At 47.6% G+C, this 20,640-nt stretch overlaps 1 protein-coding gene across 3 annotated transcripts in view; it reads left to right on the plus strand.

The window, feature by feature from the left end:
• The window catches only part of CLDN14 (claudin 14), a 60,227-nt gene extending 49,560 nt beyond the window's left edge, over nucleotides 1–10,667 (plus strand). For all 3 annotated transcript variants that reach the window (XM_047720049.1, XM_047720059.1, XM_047720042.1), the window contains one exon: nucleotides 9,568–10,667. In XM_047720049.1, the coding sequence (XP_047576005.1) occupies nucleotides 9,618–10,331 (714 nt within the window). In that variant the 5' untranslated portion in view covers nucleotides 9,568–9,617 and the 3' untranslated portion in view covers nucleotides 10,332–10,667. The remainder of the gene's footprint in view (nucleotides 1–9,567) is intronic.
• Nucleotides 10,668–20,640: the final 9,973 nt, after the last annotated feature.

Consider the following 20,640-nt stretch of genomic DNA (forward strand, 5'->3'; position numbering starts at 1 on the left):
TCTCCCAACGTCCAGCTCCTGGCTCTGTCCATAACCAGGAGGACAGGCTTCAAAGGCCTGCCACCTGCCAGGTCCCACAAGACCCCACCCTCAGGAGTGGCCCATGCTTGCTGCACGCACTGCATTATATTTCATTCATCCTGAAATTTATAAGGATTTTTGAACAAGGGGCCCCACATTTTCATTTTGCACTGGCTTCTGCCAATGATGTAGCCCATCCTGAGAACGGGAAAATGTAACCTATGGTGGCCCGTAACCTTCAGAGAAAACGCACAACACGGCCCTTTGTATGTGTCTGAAGACTAAGCTAGAAACGCCGTGCGCTATTTCATCAGCGGGCTTTTGCCTTAGTGAGGACTTCTGCAATCTGAAATTTCATACCTCACTCAATTAACTTCAAATTTCTTTTTTTTAAAATTTATTTATTTCTTTTCAGCGTAACAGAATTCATTGTTTATGCACCACACCCAGTGCTCCATGTAATACGTGCCCTCCATAATACCCACCACCTGGCTCCCCCTAACTTCAAATTTCTTAAAACGTTCTAGAAACACATACCTGGAAGTATCGCTGGTCTCCCTCCTAGAGCTGAGCCAGTCATATCTTTACTGACGTGAGTGATATTCTTTGGGGCCAAGGACAGGAGATTTGTTCTCAAGGGGCCATCCAGGAAAATATAAATGCCCTATGTTGGCCAAGATTGATACACGACGTGGGCTGAATCCCCAGGAGGGGCTGGGTGAAAGAGGACTGGGTGGTAACCAAACAAACTTGCTAGGGGGGTACTTGATTGTCCAAGTCCTCGAAAGAATGTTCTGAGCTCATTTGCCCCATCTTGGTCCTCTCTTGAACCCATTACAATCATTCCACCAAAACTGTGTTTACCAGGGTCTGCAGTTTCCTTCATGTTGCTGAATCCCACTGAGAAATAATCATTTCTCAGTATTCCTTCAGACTGCTTGATTTGTCTGATGACTTGACCTGGCGCATCACTCTCTCCAACATGGATCTCTGTCCTCACTACGCTGGGTTGTCTCCCCTCTCGTGGCCACTCCTGTGCCCCATGCTACTGACTCCTCCTCATCACCCAATCTCTGATGTTAAAGGGTTCCTGAGTCACTGGGCAGGCCCTATCCTTCCCTGTCCATGGGTGTCATCCAGTCTCATGGCTCTTAATCCCAGGTATATGCTGTTGTGTCTCAAATGGCCTTTTCCAGTCCAGTCTCCTCCCTGAACTCTGCACATCTACATCTAACCATGGGTGTCCCCACCTGGGCAGTGATAGCCATCTCAAACTCAACATGTTCAAAACAAGATTCTTTTCTGCTCTTCACCCTCCAAACCTGCACATCTCCTACTGTCTTTACCTTCTCAATAACTGGCAGCTGCATTCCTCAAGCTGCCTGAGCAGAACCCCTGGGGCTGTGTTTGACTCCTGTCTCTCACACCCCACAGCTAACCTGTCAGTGAACCTTGTCAGCCTCACCGACCTCTTTTCAGCACTCACCTTTGTTACTGCTAGCATCGTCTACCTGGATCATTACAGGAGTCTGCATTGGTCTCTGATTCAGCCCAGTGTGATCCTGGACAAGTTACTTTACCTCTCTAAGCCTCAGTTTCCCTATCTGTAAATGGGGACAACAACATGCACATCACAGATTTCTTAAAGGATTAAATAAGGTAATGCCAACAGAAGCACTTAGCCTATGTTTGGCATTTTGCAAACAGTACATTTAGCTGGGATTGCTTTACTCTTAGCATTAATAACTAACAGCTTCTGTGCACCTGGGCTCAAAAAGCTAAATTTACAGAGAATGAACATTAAACATTATTTTAACTATATTTTATTTAGCATTAATAAATCTCAGTAATATGTTTTCATTTGACACCACATTTTTAGTCACTGCAATATATCCCCAGTTCAGTTTCACAAGCTTATAAAATTCATGGAAGAGTTACCTTATTCATGGAGGTTTCTGGCCCAGCTAGGACAATGTCCTATTGCTTGTTTTCATTTCTGTTTTGACATTAAGGCCCAAAGGGAGGTACCACTGAGCTTTACTGGATTTCCACAGGAAAGCCTGGCAGCCTGGGATCAATGGATTCATACACTTTTCCAATCTGGAGAGGTTGAGTTATTTGATTGCTGTATGGGTTACTTACTGTAGTTGGCACTTGCTCTTGAGTTTCCTCAACTACAGTCTTCCAAATTCTTCCTTCTCTGTGTTCTCTAACCTCTCCTTAGATTCTGTCCTCTACACTTTGGGACATAAAGCTAATTACTGCCTTGTTGTTTTCCATGACAAATGTGAAGTCATCAGACTGTGCTCAATGCCTGTTCTGGGAAGGATCCGCTTCTCATATTCAGACATGAGCGCTTCTTTTCTACAACGTCCCATGCTGCCATTCAGCTAGTCTCCTGTATTGATTTCCTAGGGCTGCTGTGACAAAGTACCACAAATTGGGTGGCTTAAAAAAACAGAAACTTATTCTTTTACAATTCTGGAGACAGGAGTCTAAAATCAAGAAGTCAGCAAGGTTGATTCCTTCTGAGGACTGTGAGGAAAACTCTGTTCCATGTCTCTCTCCCAGCTTCTGAGAGTGCTGGCAAATCTTAGCATTTCTTGGCTTGAAGATACATCATTGCAACCTCTGCCTCCTCTGTCATATGGTGTCCTGCCTATTTTTCTGTGTCTTCACAAGGCCATCTTGTGATAAGAACACCAGTCTTATTGATTTAGGGGCCTACCCTCCTCCAGTATGACTTCACTTAACTAATTATGTCTGCAACAACCTTATTTCCAAGTCAAGTCACATTCTGAGGCACTAGATATTAGGACTTCAACATTAGCTTCTTGGGGGGAGCATAATTCAGCCTATAACATCCCTTATACAAAACTTTCCCTTGAAACATTTTAACTGTGAGTCATCTAATCATCATTTAACACTTTACTTTTTTTTAAAGATTGTATTTATTTATTTGACAGAGAGAGAGATCACAAGTAGACAGAGAGGCAGGCAGAGAGAGAGGGAGAAGCTGAGCAGAGAGCCCGATGCGGGGCTTGATCCCAGGACCCTGAGATCATGACCTGAGCCGAAGGCAGAGGCTTAACCCACTGAGCCACCCCGGTGCCCCTAATTTAATACTTTAGACAATACCCATGTCTTTTTACCTTTTTTTTTTTTAAGGTTTATTTATTTATTTGAGAGAGAGAGAGCAGGCATACCAGTTGGGGGAGGAGCAAGGGAGAGACTCTCAAGCAGACTCCCCACTGGGCATGGAGGCAATCCAGGGCTCAATCTCACTGCCTCTGAGATCATGACCTGAACCAAAACCAAGAGTCGGACAGTAAAAGACTGAGCCACCCAGGTGCCCCATACCTTTCAATACATTTCTTGTCTAACAGGTTTTTATTCATCTATGCCTTGAAAAATGAAAAACAACAACATAGCAAATCTAGACAACTATCTTGTCAGGAAAAACTGGTATGCAAAAGCAGCGGTGTATTTTATTAAATGAAAGTCAGTAATTTCATTTAGAAATACTTATCTGCTGTATTTGTAATGGATTCTAATTAAATCCGGTGAGTTGAAATTAGAGAGATAATGCCTCCTGAGAAATGGTTTAGAATTTTTTATGGCTGCAGTTACTTAAACTTACAGTTTTCACTAAAATCAATAGACTGTTCAGTCTCACTGAGTTGAAAATGGTCTAACCACAAAGCCATGGTTTTCATCTGTATTAACACAGGCTTCTCCCCAAACCAGTGCTTGTTATGAAAAATAGATTTTTCTTTGGTCATCCAAAAGAGAGGGGAAAAATTTAATCTATAAATTGTCATATCTATATGATGTGGGCACGATATTTCACATTGATATCCCTCATTAGCACAAGCAAGTTCTAACCACCATGATAGTAATAAGTTAGTCATACAATTATTCTGTCTCTGGCTGTCACAGAAAGACTGCCGTTCTTCTGCAACATCTGTAGATGGCAGAGAAATCCTCATAAATTTAAACTACAGATGGCTACCAGTCTGAAAAATAACCCAAGGAAAGTTACAGAACGTTTGGAATGGTAATGAAGGAAACTTTATTTTTAGAGCCCAAAACTCCACAGTATGGCCCATCCTGAATGGATATGAAATGGTTTTTCCAAAATATTACTTGATCCCTTTCTCCTGATTCTTATATATTTGGGTAAGAGGATGCACTATAACGTACCTCCAGAGTATACCTGAGCTTCTAGAAAAGAGATCTGTTTGCTTTGTACATTAATAAGAAACACAGTGCCCAACATATACTTAGGAAATACTAGGTGTAGTTATTTCATTTGGATATAGCACAAAAGTCATTTTCTTTTCTCATGTTCGTTTTGTTAGTTCACCTCATTAAGGTGAATCCAAATCTACTTTGAGTTTATTCTTAGTTCCTAAGGTGTAGCATTTGTGAAATAGCTAAGCAATAATGAAGAGTCAGTCCAGGGGCTCCTGGGTGGCTCAGTGGGTTAAGCCTCTGCCTTGCGCTCAGGTCATGGTCTCAGGGTCCTGGGATCAAAACCCTCGGTCTCTCTGCTCAGTGAGAAGCCTGCTACCCCCTCTCCCTCTTCCTGCCACTCTGCCTACTTGTGATCTCTCTCTGTCAGATAAATAAATAAAATTAAATTAAGTTTAAAAAAAAAAAGAGCCAGTCCAGTTGGGTTTTTTGAACCAAACATTTTCTTAAATTGCTGAATATCAAAGTTGAAACAACTCTGCATACTTACGAAGTCCAAGGACCATTTTTCTTTAAGGCAGCTCTTCCTTTTCCTTGATAAGCTCTAGGAAGCCAGGTTGTTTGCTGTCTCCACTATGGACCCAACACCACGTCAGGAGCCCTTGGGGCAGACTTGTGTATGATGGCTCATTCCCAGATGGCTATAAGTCTGTTCCCACTGCAGGCCAGTTCAAAGTTGAAAATTGGCTGAGTGGCCAAACCTTCCAACTCTTCCTCTAGACAGGAGTGTCCAGGGGATACAGGATAAAGAAATTCCCATACATCCAGCCTGTGCCCTCCTTCCCCATCACCCCCACACCAGGTCTGACACACCCTTCCACACTGTGGGTGGGGAAGAGCCAGCAAGCCACACCTGCCCACAGGTGAGCTACTCGTAATGGGATTGAGTTTTCGAGGGGTGAGGTAGGTGACAGCTACAGGTAGCCAAAGGTGAGATTTCTAAGGCATGGGGACATCATGGACTCAAACGTCCTACTGGCCTCAGACCTGCACCCCTCCAGGCCATCTGGATGGTAGGGGGAGATCTGAGCTCACACTCCAGCAAATGAAGGATGAACTAGATGTGCTCAGGACATCTTTTGCTGGACAGTAAAAAGGCAGGAGCAGGGGGCTGGGAGAACAGTGCTTCAGTCCCTTGTCCTAGCCAGGCTGTCCCCATTGGCCACTGGGAGACAGCTGGAGTCCAGGCAGGCTGGAAGGTTGAACTCCACCATGTGCTAAAGCTTTTTGCTCCTTTTTTATTTTATTTTTTTTTAATTCTTTCTTTCCTTAAAAAAAAAAAAAAAAAAAACAAAACTGTAGCTCCCAGACAACAGAGGAAGGAGCAACATAAAAGTTATGGAAAAAACCCCTCACCTTTCAGATCTGGTGCTCATAAAACCAGATCCAGTTTGAGGGGCCGACAGTGCCCTGGTGTTTTCCACAGCTGCCCTTCATGGATTTTCATGTTACTTTATAGCCCTGGCGCTTTCTGAGACTCTGCTGGGGGCAAACCCTACATCCTGCTGGCCTTCCTATCTGTGCTCATTCAGCCTCCTGAAAATCAAATTACTTGGTTTTGCCTTTTTTAGCAACTCTAGCTCATCAATGCTCCATTAAACTTTTATGGGACTTGTACCCTCTCGGTCTGCTTGCCAGAGTGATTTGACTTCAAGTTTTCCTGGAAGAGTCAAGAGACGATGTCCCTAGTCAAGTAAGTTTAGGAAATGCTACACGGAATTTTCTGGGAGGTTCACAGTGCCTGCGTGCATACTACAAGCGGTGAGAAGACCAGCAGTCACCAGCCCTTCTCAAACCCACCTAACACATACACTCCTCACACAAGACATCCTGCAAATCCTAAATCCTGCTTGCTCACACAACTAAGCCACGTATTACCCACCCAGGTGGGTGCTTTGGGGACTGTGTGAACCCCAGTGCAAGACCCAACATTTATTCCTGGAGTGCCTTATCTTGTTACGCTCAGCCCCACCCACCCAGCCTGTCAAGGTCTTTTTGGAACTCGAGTCTTAGGACCATATTTGTCTTGGACTCACTTCTCTCTAGCAAATGCTTCGACAAGCACACACACATCTGCAGGAAAAGAGTAGCTCATCGGTGAAGCTAGTCGCAGCTCTTCAACACGGCTGGCTTGAGTTCTGCACGCACTGCCCCTCTTGGGAGGCATGCTTGGGCAAGATCCTTCTGGAGTATCAGGGATGAGTTTTATGTGGTTTCCAAGGAGATGCATTCATCTGAAGTTGTTTTTCCATTCAACAGCCCCAAAGTGAAAAGTGGTTGCAGGGAAGTTGAGTTATGACCTAATGCCAGTAGCAGCTGCTGGTAACTACCGGGAAGGGGTGAGGGAGCTGGTGGCTGGGAGTTGGGGGCTCATTAACACCCACTTCTTAAATTAGCAAATCCTTTTAGTACAAGTTTAAAAATAGAAACCTAATGGTTTCTAAAATTAGCACTCATGGCTCTCCATAAATATTTAGACCTCTAATAAACTTCTGGTCCACTTCCCTAGACTAATGGGGTCAGGGAGGCTCAGCTTCTGTGCCACATTCTTGAGGATCAGTGTACTTAATGATTGACCTTGACAAGCTAGAGCTTTGAGAAGCCTCAGAATGTCCTGGACCAGGGACAGGCTGCACGGCCATCAGCCTGGGGACAGCCTCCAGGCAGGACTGGAAGCATCCTAAAGGCCATCTGGAAAAGTCCGAAGCCTCTGGGCTTCCTGGAGGAACCAAGTGTCCAGTTTGGCCTGGGACTATCCCGATTTCACACTGAAAGCCTCCCCGTCTCCAGCAAACCAGAATGGTCGGTCACCGTGGCTACCTGGACCACTGCAAAAGGACTGAGACCAATGTTCTGGGCCGTCTTTGGGGAGAAAAGTCAACTCTCCAGAAGGCACTGATGATACCCGTCCCCTCCTCTCCCCACCCCCAGGAGGTCTTCACACCAGTGTCACTATTTACTTGAGCAAGTGTTTGAAGGAGGAATTAAACTACAGAGAAGACCAGCCAGGCGAGGCACTGTACTTCATCCCCTGCTCCCAGTTGCTCGGCGTATAAAACAGGATGAACAGTTGCTGCATCCCTGGGTTACGATGGGGGATAAACCGGGAAGCACTGTGTCTGTGCAGCGCCCGGCACCACTTACATCTGGAAGTTGGCACTTTGGGTGTCAGCTCGGCCAGGCTGCTCAGCACATCAGAAGGGTGGGGGGGGGCGTCCCTGAAGCAGCCCTGGCCCACACAGCAGAGTGACCCCTGGGTGGGACCCTCTCCTCCCTCACAGTGACTGCAGGACAGCCTGCCCTGCTGTGGGTGGCAGGGACTTACCAGGGTCCCCCACACACACCCCCACCCCGAGCCCAGCATCTCCACAAACAGGGCCCTTGCTGAGTGGAGGGAAAAATCTTTCGTGGGGAGACAAGGTGCAGGTGGCCAGTCAGTGTGAAGTGTGTGTGAAAAACACAGTGTCCTGAACAAATCATCCTTGTACAGGTGTGGGGTGTTTTTTGTTTTTTTTTAAGATTTTATTTATTTATTTGAGAGATCACAAGTAGGCAGAGAGGCAGGCAGAGAGAGAGGGAAGCAGGCTCCCTGCCGAGCAGAGAGCCCGATGTGGGGCTCGATCCCAGGACCCTGAGATCATGACTTTAGCTGAAGGCAGAGGCTTAACCCACTGAGTCACTCAGGTGCCCCCAGGTGTCTTAACCTTAATATTGTCCCCACTGCCAGAGAACTGCGTGTCTGTTCAGCACCACAGTGTTTTGCTGTCCCCTGGTCTGGCTTGTTAACTTGCACAGAACCAAGAATCACCTGCTACGAGGCTAAGACATCTCAGCCCAATACGTAGTTTTAAATCCAGCAAGAGGATGGTACAGGCCCCCAGTGGAAATGTGACGTGTTCGTTACTACCCAAATCCTGCACCGTAATGGAACAGGGACTTGTCCACCAAGGACCCAGACTTCAAGACCATCGCGGGGAGTGTCCGTGTGGCCCAGGTGGGAGAGACCCTACCGACCCACAGCTCGCTCCCTGCAGCCTCCCTCGCTTAACTGAGATGAAGGAAGAAGTGGGTTTTGTCTACTGGGTTCTTCCTTGGCTCTGGATGCTTCGGTGACTTGTCATCTGCAGAGAACCATCCCTTTTCTGTCCTCAGGACCAGGAGACACTTTGGGTCCACGGAGTCGAGCTCCCTCATATTAGAGAAAGAAGCTGAGCCCGGAAAGACCCCCTGAGAGTCACCCAGCAGGTGGAGGTGGCAACACGGATGGTCACCCTGTCCCAGGCCAGAGAGGAGACTGCGGGGTCCACTGGGGTATTTCTGCTCGCTGGCCCGCCCACCTTCCTTTCTTCCTCCCTTACTCTTTCCTCATTTCCTTTTCCCTGCTTCTCTCCTTCCTCCCTTCTAATATTTCCCGAGTGTCCCCTAGTTGTCTGTCACTACATAGGTCCTGGGTCCTTGCCCCGCACAATGTGCTGGATTTTTCCATGGTTAGAATTTTTAAACCTTTGAAATGGTTCTGCATTCCTGTCTCTCTGGAAGGTTGGTAGCAGTACCCGGTTCACAGCAAACCCACCCCTCTGCAGAGAGGTGTGAGAGGAGGTGGCCTGCTGGAAGGGGTGGTTGCCGATTTGTGGTCCTGCCCCAGCACCTCAGGCACGGTGACCTTGGTCATTCCTGGCCCCTGGCTTCCGTGGGCAATCTCTAAGTTCACATCCAGCTCCAGAATTCTGGAAGAAAGCGTCAGACCTGCCTGTGGGTACAAACCCTCTCACGTCCCGAGAGTACAGGGAAGTCATCCACTTTTGGAAGACATCTCATCCTGACCGGCAATCCGAGGCTAATTTCTAAGTCATAGGTAGCACACACCTTAACTCTTGTCAGTCCCTGTGCTGCTTTAACAACTAAAGTGACCACTAATCAGAGGGTAGGGAATGAGATCCGAACGCAGCATTAATGTTTTAGGGTGGACATCAGGTAGAACTTTCCACAAGGCTTGCTAAGTGCTGACAGATCAGGAGAGGGGCTCTGGACTGGCCTTCCTTGGCGGGGGGAAGCACAGGCCAGCCAGATGTCTGCCTTCATCCCTTCCCCTTCCAGCCTTCCGGGGGAAAACTGTCTTTGTCGGGCAGCGTACTCCATCACCCAATGAAGTCGCAGAGACTATTTTTAAAACTCTTAATTGCCCTACCAACTGCCTATGGAAAACTCAGCTGGTGGCAGAAATAAATGCATCGAAAGATAATCTTTAACCCATTTCCTCTCTCTCCCCGCCCCGCCTCCCGGCTTCATCAGGACCGCGGCGGGCGCCTGAGCGAGCCCGGCAGCCGGCCTCCTCCGGGGCCATGGCCAGCGCGGCCGTGCAGCTGCTGGGCTTCCTGCTCAGCTTCCTGGGCCTGGTGGGCGCGCTGATCACCACCCTCCTGCCGCACTGGCGCCGCACGGCGCACGTGGGCACCAACATCCTGACGGCCGTGTCCTACCTGAAGGGGCTGTGGATGGAGTGCGTGTGGCACAGCACGGGCATCTACCAGTGCCAGCTCTACCGCTCGCTGCTGGCGCTGCCGCGAGACCTGCAGGCGGCCCGCGCGCTCATGGTCATCTGCTGCCTGCTGTCGGGCGTGGCCTGCGCCTGCGCCGTGCTGGGCATGAAGTGCACCCGCTGCGCCAAGGGCTCCCCGGCCAAGACCACGTTCGCCGTGCTGGGCGGCGCGCTCTTCATCCTGGCCGGCCTGCTGTGCATGGTGGCCGTGTCCTGGACCACCCACGACGTGGTGCAGAACTTCTACAACCCGCTGCTGCCCAGCGGCATGAAGTTCGAGATCGGGCAGGCCCTGTACCTCGGCTTCATCTCCTCGTCCCTGTCGCTCATCGGTGGCACCCTGCTCTGCCTCTCCTGCCAGGACGAGGCGCCCTCCAGGCCCTACCAGCCCCAGCCCAGGGGCGCCCCGGCCACCACCGCACCGGCCTACCGACCCCCCGCCGCCTTCAAGGACAACCGGGCCCCCTCGGCCACCTCGGCCTCGCTCAGCGGGTACAGACTGAACGACTACGTGTGAGTGCCCAGGGCCTGTCCCTCCCCGAGCTCACAGACGCAGCAGGACCCGGGCTCGCACCCATGCCGTGTCAGGCACCCAGCTGACTTCTGGACTACTCTTTGGTGTCCAGAGGAATAATATGAACAGGAGGGAGTGGGCTTAGAACACAGAGAAGGAAGGAAAAAAAGGGGGAGAAAAGCTCTATCTACCAAAGACTTCATCCTTTCTGGTTTTTTATTTATTATATGTATTTATGTGGGTGATTTAATAACTGCTGAATGAAAGGCAACTTGGGAGTTTGGTCTGTGGGGTTTGTTTGCAATATAGGAATAAACCTTTGGATGTGGTTGTTAATGAAAAGGAGAGTATCTGCTTCCATTTCCAGTCTGTTCTGTCTGCTGGGGTCTTATGACCACAGCACACTGTCAGGGCCCCATGTTGCAAAGCAATGGGGACACTCCGGGAGTGGCCCCAACCCACACATGATGAGAAAATCAGAAGGGCTGGGCTAACGTTTGTCTAGAAGCCGCTTGAGCAGCACCCGCTGAAAACAGTCACTCCAGCTGAAGCCCAGAGGCAGGGCAGGAAGTACAGGACTTCCTAGGAGGAAAGATGGTTGTCAGAAACCCCACGGCAAATATAATGTTTTCTACCGGTAGCCCCCACTAGTAAGGAAGCGAATGTCAGCATTAAAAACAGCAAAAGGAGCCTCGTTGCTTGGCTCTCTGGGCATTGGCAAGAAGCCCAGTTAGGAGCACTGCTTGTGCCCAAGGGCTGCACAGGACAGCCCTGGCTTTTTTTCTGGGGACAGATGCAGGATGGCAGCTGCCGTCAGAGGGGTAATGAGTATGTCGGCCTCTCCTTTAGCTGGAAAGAGGTGCTGAGAGGACCAGACGCGCTCTGATTGCTGTAAGAACACTGATGATGCTTTCTGGCTGTGATCCAAATCTCACGATCAGAGAGCTGTACGTGGTCACACACACACACTGCTCTCCCATTAGCCTGGGGACCATGGTCCTCCACTACGTCCATCCATTTCATAGCCTTGCCCATCATGTGCCCTGTGGTGCCCTGCTCGTGCCTCTGTCCAGAACCTCAAGTTCTGAACGTGTAAAGAACATACCCTGTCCTGTGGAAGGGTCGACCTGACACCTAGACATGGGGCGGCAATTACAGAAATCCCTCCATTCTCAAGGGGTGTTGGAGAAAGACCACCAGGGCTCCGGCAGCCACCGTCTGCAAAGTAGAGAGCCACACCAGGTCAGGACAAACATGGAGCCAGCTGGCAACTGGTGCCAGGACCAGAGGGGGTGCAAGGGGAGCCTCCCAGACAAGAGTCAAAGGGCCAGGCTAGCTGCAGCCTGGATCCCCGGAACCCAACAAGGCCAGAGGTGGGTTTATACTCTGCTGACTTCCTGCTTCCTCCTGACAGCATCCTCCAGGCGCTCAGACCAGGACAATGAGATGGTAACAAGAAACCCAGCCACCATGTACTTCTCCTGCAGGCAGAGGCTCTTGGGAGTAATGTGTGTCCACTGAGAGACCCTCTGGTTCCTTGAGGCCTTACCAGTTAAGGCCTTACCTTAAACTACCCATTGCTGACTTCTGACAAGAGGAGAAGCTTCCTGATATGGAGAAGTGGGGTTAAAGGAGCAGCCCTATACCACTTTTTGTTGACCTTATGACCCCAGACAACCTCTGTTTGGAAGGTGGGAGTGCAGTACGTGTTAGCCTTTATCTGACCACAGAGAAGCTGGGAGGGCTGGGATCTGCCATCCCGTCAGGCCAGGGAGTTAGACCAGAAATTTCATCATTCATGTAGGATAAAACAAGCAATTTTAACCTACTATTTAAATTATAAAAATAAATCAATCTGAACCAATAAAGAAGGGAACTAAAATCTAGAAACAGAACGACATTCTGTCAGCCCTGCTATGAAGGTCATGGTCTAGAAGGTATCTGGTGAAGTTACGCTAGGTAATAGACCTATTACAAATGAAAGAAAAAAATAAAATGGCTTTTTTTTTTTCAAATTCTTTCTTTAATTCTGTCACTGCTGAAATAAAATGTGTCCCTATCTCCTACTCAGGGGAAAGACCAATGACAGTAGTGCTTACAGTTTATTGGTCACTCACTATGTGCCAGGCATACTTTCTGTTTACTAATTTGATCCAATGAGAACCTAATGAGATAAACACTATTCCCCTTCCCCCGTTTAACAAGGGGGGGAATTAAAGCACAAAGAGATTAGTTACTTGCCCAGGGTCACAGAGCCTGTGAGTAAAAGGCCCAGGATTCAGAGCCAGACAGGTAAGCAGGGAGCAAATATGTTCCCTCAAGTAGTGTCATGACCCACAGTCTAATTACTTTTATATCCAGACTATTTCCAAATAATTAAGACATTAGTCCACGACCACGTATGGTTCCGTCCACATCATCTCTCCGTAGAGCTTCTGTTAACTGGGCTCTAGCTGGACTGGTGAGACATGATGATGTCAGACCCAGGGGTCCAAATCTGGGTCCCCATAGAAAGCAGGAAACAACACACGAGAAGGGACACGTGGTCGGCTCTGTCCTATGGCTGGCCAGCCCGAACAGGAAGTAGGTCTGAACAGGACCTTGATTCTCTCTCTCAAGTAACAGGGTATAAGAATGCAGTTCCCAGTTTCCTCCTTCACTCCCAGGACAAGTACCTCAGGCCACGCAGGCCCCTCTTTTGCCAAATTACCACTAGGGCCAACAAATAGATGCCTTTTTCCATTTTGCCCAAAACTTCAGGACTGGGCAGTCTTAACCAAGCTTGCTTTGACGACAGTATGATCTCTTTTTGGAGGTACAATGCACAGCCCCAAATTTCAGAATAAAAAGGAAACCTAAGTCACCGTTGTTATGGATATAAATTACGATGACTCTCATGGGATAAGAAATGCTACATTTCTTTGCTTCTCTAAATCAAACCAAGTTTGGCTCTGCTCCAGAGAGGTCTAAAGCCTGCCATGTTTTCCGGTTCCCTCCCCTGCATTTAGGATGTCTCCCCAGCACTAAGGGAGGCCCTGGATGTGTAGGGGTGAAGGCCAGTCTTTAGTCCTGGGGGATGCCTTGTTACCTACTGACTGCTGGCGCCGATGCCTTCACAGCCCAGGGCCTCTCCATGCCCTTCCTCGGCCACCGCCCGTCCATCACCATGGTCTTGCACGTCATGTCCCAGGGCCTCCCTAGCCCCGTGTGAGCAGATGCTGGAAACCTGTACCCTGTGAACCTCTGTACCCGGCCCAGTCCCTGGGAAGCCACTTGACAAGCTGGAGCCACGCCCCTCCCATACTTGAAGCACCTGGGTGTCCCCTCTTGGATAACACACTCTGATTGCTTTCATAGGTTTTGCCTCTTGAAATCAAAGGCCGGGGCGCCTGGGTGGCTCAGTGGGTTAAGCCGCTGCCTTCGGCTCAGGTCATGATCTCAGAGTCCTGGGATCGAGCCCCGCATCAGGCTCTCTGCTCAGCAGGGAGCCTGCTTCCTCCTCTCTCTCTGCCTGCCTCTCTGCCTGCTTGTGATCTCTCTGTCAAATAAATAAATAAAATCTTTAAAAAAAAAAAAAAGAAATCAAAGGCCTCTGACATCTCGTAGAGAACGCTGCTTTCATGTCACCCACTGTCACCCTAAATGGAAACAATCTGAGAACTCTGGCTCACTCACAAGCTATACAACAATCACGTACTACGTTGTAGCGATAAACTGAAGACGGCCAGGATTTCGCCCTCAGTGCCTGGCCTCAAAGGCCCATACTTGGCCACAATGCTACCCTGCTTCTCCCTGCCTTGGTCCCTCCTTGCTTTCTCCCTGCCGGGCAGAGGGAATGGCATGAATGGCAACAATCCGGGCAGGAGATTCCGGTGTGGACCAGGTGACAGGATGGAAAGGAAAGAAGAGATCAGGGTGTGCCTGGGGGCAGAGCCCGTAGGATTTACTGAGGTCCTGCTTCTGGTGTGAAAAAAAAAAAAAAAGCTTCAAGGTTGATGGCAAGATTTGGGGCTGGATCAACTGGAAGAATGGGGTTACTATTTTCTGAAGTGAAGAAGATTCTGGAAAGAAAATGTTCTGGTCTGCTAAGGTAGATTAAATCCATTTTCCAGGGCTTTGGTCTGAGCTGCCTCCAGTGCAGATGTGGAGTGGACTGAAGTCCAGGGAGAGGTCACTTTGGGGGCCCTCAGCCCAGGAAGGCCACGTAAGTCAGAAGCTGGAAAGGATCACATTGGAAGTGAACCGGGATGAGGAGTCAGAGAGGCCAGAGATGTTCAGGTTTGGATAGATCTAGCCAGCAGCCAGAGGGGCAGTGCCCAGTGAGCAAGAACTAAGAAGAGGATGTTCTCGAAACCAAGGAGAAGGGAGTGATCAGAAGCTTTAAATGAACTTGGTCTTCACAGTCAGGTGGGATGGGGACTCTATGATGGGCTTCATTTGCAGGGGAGGCACTGGACTTAGAAAAGTAAAGGGAAAGCTGAGGGTTGCCAGGCAGAGACAGCAAGCTACCCAAGTGGAAAGTGGACACACTGAGGTTAGAACACTCTTGTTGCCAGTTCATAAGGTTGCAATAGCCCTCAGGGAGAATCTGCAGCTCCCACATAAGCTTTAAGGCAGACCTACCATGGATTTTCCCCCCGAGATAACACATCAGGAGTCTTCTCGCCAGGTTCTGTCCTAGTTCCCAGGGCCTCCGCGCCACCTTAATACTTTTGAATATAAAGAAAAAAGGTAGCTACATAAGATTCAAAAAGGAAACCAATGAAATTGAAATGTGTTGCCAAAATATTTATAAAGTATGACATTACTAGCGACAGTTGTGCTCCTTTGTGAATGCACTACATGACAATACTCAGTAATAAATACTGCAAGGCCAAAACAATAATCAGCATAAATAGTATTTTAAGAAATTTGCAAAGCAAATTGTTCAGATGACTTAAAGACCTATCACATCGCTTAAAACCCCATCACATGAAAAGACTTCGTGGAACCAGAAATTCAAATTTCCTTCTGCACATAAGTAATAGTTTTACTAAAATCAACCCTAGAAGGGGCGTCCGGTGGCTCAGTCGGAAGAGAATGCCACTCTTGATCCCCAGGTTGTGAGTTCGAGCCCCACATTGGCTGTAGAGATTACTAAAAAATAATAAGTTTCAGAAAAATTGTTAAAAATTAAAATAAACCCTAAAATCCCCACGGGGACCTCAGAGGCCTTATGTCTGGGGGGTAAAGGGACACCAGAACAGCAGCCGAGACCTGAGCACCATTCCTGAAGAGAGCAGAAACCCGGCTCCACGTTTAACCACTCAGTTAGAGCCGGCTCGGTGGCCCAAGGGAGTGAATCACAGTGACCCGCAGGCGGTATCCCTGTGTTGTAGACAGAGCAGGAGCTCCTCACGGTGGCCGGAGCAGCACCAGGCATAAGCACACAGGCGTGGGGTCCCTGTGTCGCTGCCGGCTCTTCGTAAGGTCCAGAGACAGGACAGAGAGAGAGAGAGGGGAGACGAGTCCCTGGGAATGGCCTTGCTAAACCGAGTCAGGCCAAGAGCAAAGGCAAACCCAGTGCCCATTTCTTCTGCCAGAAACGTCAATTTTAGACAAATGAAACTAGAATTAATGATGCTGAGTCGCTTAACGGTCACTATGCGCCGGAGAGGGAGGGTCAAGCGGGAGATGCCGGGGAACGAGAAGCGAGTAAAGCAGGTGTAACTAAGACTTGGAGGACTAAAGCCTTCACGCGTCTCCTGTCGCATCCTCACACCTCTCTCACCCAGGCTGAGCCATGGTGCCTGTGAGTGAGAGACAGAGACAGAGCCAGAGGAGGAGAGATCGAAATCGGAGGTGCTGGATATTTGAAGCTATTTCTTGAATCAAAAAGCACAAAGCCAATTCCTGGGCAACTATCCAAATGAAAACACAGAAATTTCATTCTAGTAAATTATTTTAAAATACTACCAACCGGCTTTTGCAGGTGTGCGTGGCAGGGGAAGAGCCAACAGCCCATTTCCTGCCTGGGAGAGGCCAGCGGAGGTCACCCCATAAATCTGGGAGAGCCCAGCCCCCGGGGGTGATTCACCTGCGTCCTCCTCACACCTCCTGCTCCAGCAGGTTCACCTCAGGAAAGTTCAGTGCGATGCACAGCATATACCTCAATTCCTTTCTCCTGAGGCGCGCTGTCTGTAGAAGCTTGTCACCCTGCCGCCCTGCTGGGTAAATGATTGACTGACCCAAGCTTTCCGTCCCACCAGGGCAGCCTACCAGCTCCGACCGGGAGCACCAGCTGCCTCCAGCTCTGGGGAGGTCTGGGATTTTTTTTTTTTTTTTTTTTTTTTTTTAGTCATCCCAGGCATTTTTCCAAAATAAAGCATTTACATAGATTTCCCATCCAGCCTAATAAATAGCAAAAAGGCAGGATTTAACAGCCGGGAAAATGCAGGAGAGTTTTGGTCTGGTGGCTTCAACAGGTGTCTGGGGGAGCCGGTGCCCGCCTTGGGTTGCGGTTCACCATGACCTTGCTCAACATGAGCTGGAGGCCATGAGGGTCCAGGACAGTGACGAGCTTGTGTGAACAAGGAGATCCTGGGCTACACTCGGGAGTCCCTGAGCCTAGACCGAACCCAATCCCCAGCCTCTCCCCAGACAGCCCTCTTGGCCGGAGAGGCAGACTGTTTTTCTGTTTACAGCTCCGTAGATACTTCTGTTATGAAATTCACAGCTCCTCTTTGTAATGACTATCAGTTGGTCGGTGATGCCCAGACATCTGACTATCACACGACTTTGATTCTCTGAAATCAAATCCGGTTCTGATTCAAGCCACAATGAGATATCACTACATGTACAGTAGAATGGCTAAAATGTAAACGACTGACCATATCAAGTGTCGACAGGGAGGGGAAGCAATGGCGACCTCTGATCCCAGGAGGGAGGAGGCAAATCAGTACCATTACTTCGGTCACGGGCAGGGGGTCCTCGGGGGGCTTCTGGGTGCTGTTAATGTCCCCTCTCTAGATCTGGGTGGTAGTTACTCAGTTATAGTCACTCTACAATCATTTATCTGGGTGGACTTTCCTAATTGGGATATGTTTATTCTGTTTTGTTTTCTTTAAAACTCTCCCTGTGTTTGCCTCCTTCCGCCATGAGACTGTGAACCTCCCTGATCTAGGGAGCTTTATTCCCATGGCATTGCTCAAGGTAGTTCTTCAACAAGTGACTTGCGGTTGAATTCATGGCTTTGTGCTTCCCCAAAAGCTACTGAATCCCTTTAGATATGCAGTTCCTCTTACATATTTTACATGTGACTTAGTTTATTTTAAAAATCTCTTTACACAGAACTTCCCAGCGCCACATTGTGTGGAAAACAGGGCCCCCTAGCATCATGGGCCACTCAGTTGTTGGAAACTCCACTTGCCCAAAGCTGAAAAGGAGGAGAAAAAGTAGGGATGTATTTTGTACAGTGCCCTAGAGCCCAGCCCTTTTTCCAAGTGGAGGTTGAATCTCGTTTCACCGGGAGAGTCAATAAGACACAGTAGAGAGAGGCAGTCCCCTACTGGGCCCAAATGTGGTCAGGGTGTTGGGCTAAATCAGGGTATTTGGCGAGCAGCTCAGAAGTCCCAATCTGGTGCTCTGAGCATCCTCACATCTCGTCTTCCATGCATGGAATTCTTTTAATGAAAGTAAAATCTTTCCATTTGTGTTTAAAGAAAAGGCTTTAAGCTTCCCCCATCTTATATCCAAATCTTCCAGCTTACTTGTCTAATCCCTGGTTCTGCTTCCTCTCTGCCTCTCTCCCTCTCAAGAGACTTCCTCACACAAATTGAGGGTCTCTGACCCTCCAGACTTCTCCAGACTGCCTCCTTGACTGTATCTCTCTGTCCTGTTGTTGTTCCATTCTTTGATATCTGCCCTGATTTTTCTGTTTGGTCTACCAATTGTTGAGAGAGGAGTGCTTCAATCTCTAATTATAAATTGAGGTCTGCCTATTCTCCTTGCAATTCTGTTTCTTTTTACTTCATGTGCTTTGAAGCTCTGTTATCAGATACATAAATTAGAATTATGTCCTTTTGATATAAGCATAACCATATCAATAACCACATTAAATAAACATGGACTGATTGCCTCAGTTTTAAAAATAGAGATTGTCGAATTGGATAAAAAAGCTAGACCCAACTCTATGATGCCTGCATAGAAATCCACTTTAAAAATAAGGGCAGAATAAGCTAAAAGTAAAAGGATGGAAAAATATACAATGTTAACATTGATTTAAAGAAAAAAAGGTGGAGTGGTTATAATAATATCAGACAAAGTAGATTCCAGGGCAAAGAGTATTAAAAGGGATATAGAAGTTCATTTTGTAAAGATGAAGGGGTCTTAAGAATCCTGGACAGTTCTGGGATCCTATTCACTCTTGGGCTTTCTTCTCACAGCATAGTCAGTCATCCTTTTAAACTGGGAACCTCCAATTCAAGACTGCAGACTAAGTTTATGCATTTAAATGCCTACCATCTTTGGATCCTATTAAAAGTTGAAAATAGAGCTACCCTACGACCCAGCAATTGCACTACTGGTTATTTACCCTAAAGATACAAATGTAGTGATCCGAAGGGGCACGTGCACCCGAATGTTTATAGCAGCAATGTCCACAATAGCCAAACTATGGAAAAAACCTAGATGTCCATTGACAGATGAATGGATAAAGAACATGTGAGATATATGTGTGTGTGGGTGTGTATATGTGTGTGTGTGTAAAATAGAATATATTATATATATATAATGGAATATTATGTGATATACATGTGGTGTATATATATAATAATGGAATATATAAATATATATATATATATATATATATACACACAATGGAATACCATGCAGCCATCAAAAAATGAAATTTTGCCATTTGCAATGACTTGGGTGGAACTAGAGGGTATTACATTAAGTGAAATAAGTCAATCAGAGAAAGACAAATATCATATGATCTCTCTGATATGAGGAATTTGAGAGGTAGGGCAGGGGGTCATGAGGGGTAGCAAGGGAAAAAATGAAACAGGATGGGACTGGAGAGGGAGACAAAACATAAGAGACTCTTAATCTCAGGAAACAAGCTGAAGGTTTCTGGAGGCAAGTGGGGTGATATAGGGTGGGGGTGGCTGGGTGATGGACATTGGGGAGGGTATGGGCTATGTAGTGCTATGAATTGTGTAAGACTGATGAATCACAGACCTGTACCCCTGAGGCAAATGATGCATTACATGTTAATAAAAAACGGTAAATAATAAGAGAATGAAGTGCACAACAAAGAGAATGTTAGAAGGACCGTTAGGGTTGGGTTTTCTTTAATTTTTTTTTTTTTTTAATTCTTGAAAACAAAAAGCTGATGTGAAAATACAAACTTCAAACAGAGTGGTGGGAGGCACGACCAGGAGGGCACCTGGAGGGTCTGAAGCTGAGGCAACAGAGCTGAGCTAGGGGAGCTCCTGGCGGAATCCAACAAGGAAGCTGAAAATGCAAATGCCAGGGGATTACTCCATTTACTGCTTCTCCTCACCCCCACCACACACACAAAGGATCTGTCTAAGAGCTAACGTGGCTGAACACACGTTCTGGCCACAGAGTCATGGGGCAAGGAGCACAGGTGTCTGCACGTCACCATGAAGCCCTCCACTTCCCCCACTGCTCCCCAAGTCCGGCTTCCTGCTCCCTCTGGCACAGGGGAAGCCTTCCTTTTGACAAGTCCTGCTTGCATAAACCACACTCCCTGTTAGCTTCTGCATTGCCTCATGCTTCCAGGAAGCATCAGACATTTGAGGAAAGCCTGCGGCATGAAAAAGACAGACACCAGAAGAAACCCGTAGTTCAGGGAAGAAAAGAGAATGTTTTAAAATCTCTGTTCTGTACTCTTATTACAGAAATTCAAGATCTTATTTCTTCCATACAAAGAGAATGCAATGAAAAAAAAATAGAAAATGGAAAAGGCTCTTAAGTTAAAATTTTAATAGAATATTTAAAAGCTTTATATAAGGGGTGCCTGGGTGGGTCAGTGGGTTAAGCCTCTACCTTCGGCTCAGGTCCTGATCTCAGGGTCCTGATCTCAGGGTTCTGGGATTGAGTCCTGCATCGGGCTCTCTGCTCAGCAGGGAGCCTGCTTCCCCACCTCTCTCTGCCTGCTTCTCTGCCTACTTGTGATCTCTCTCTTTGTTTCAAATAAATAATTAAATTTTTTTTAAAAAGCTTTATATTTAAAAAGTACATTAAAAATTAAATAGATGAATTGAAACATAAAGTAGAGAAAATATTTCAGAGCATAATAAAGATT

Source organism: Lutra lutra, chromosome 1, assembly GCF_902655055.1.
Source record: "Lutra lutra chromosome 1, mLutLut1.2, whole genome shotgun sequence".
NCBI lineage: Eukaryota > Metazoa > Chordata > Mammalia > Carnivora > Mustelidae > Lutra > Lutra lutra.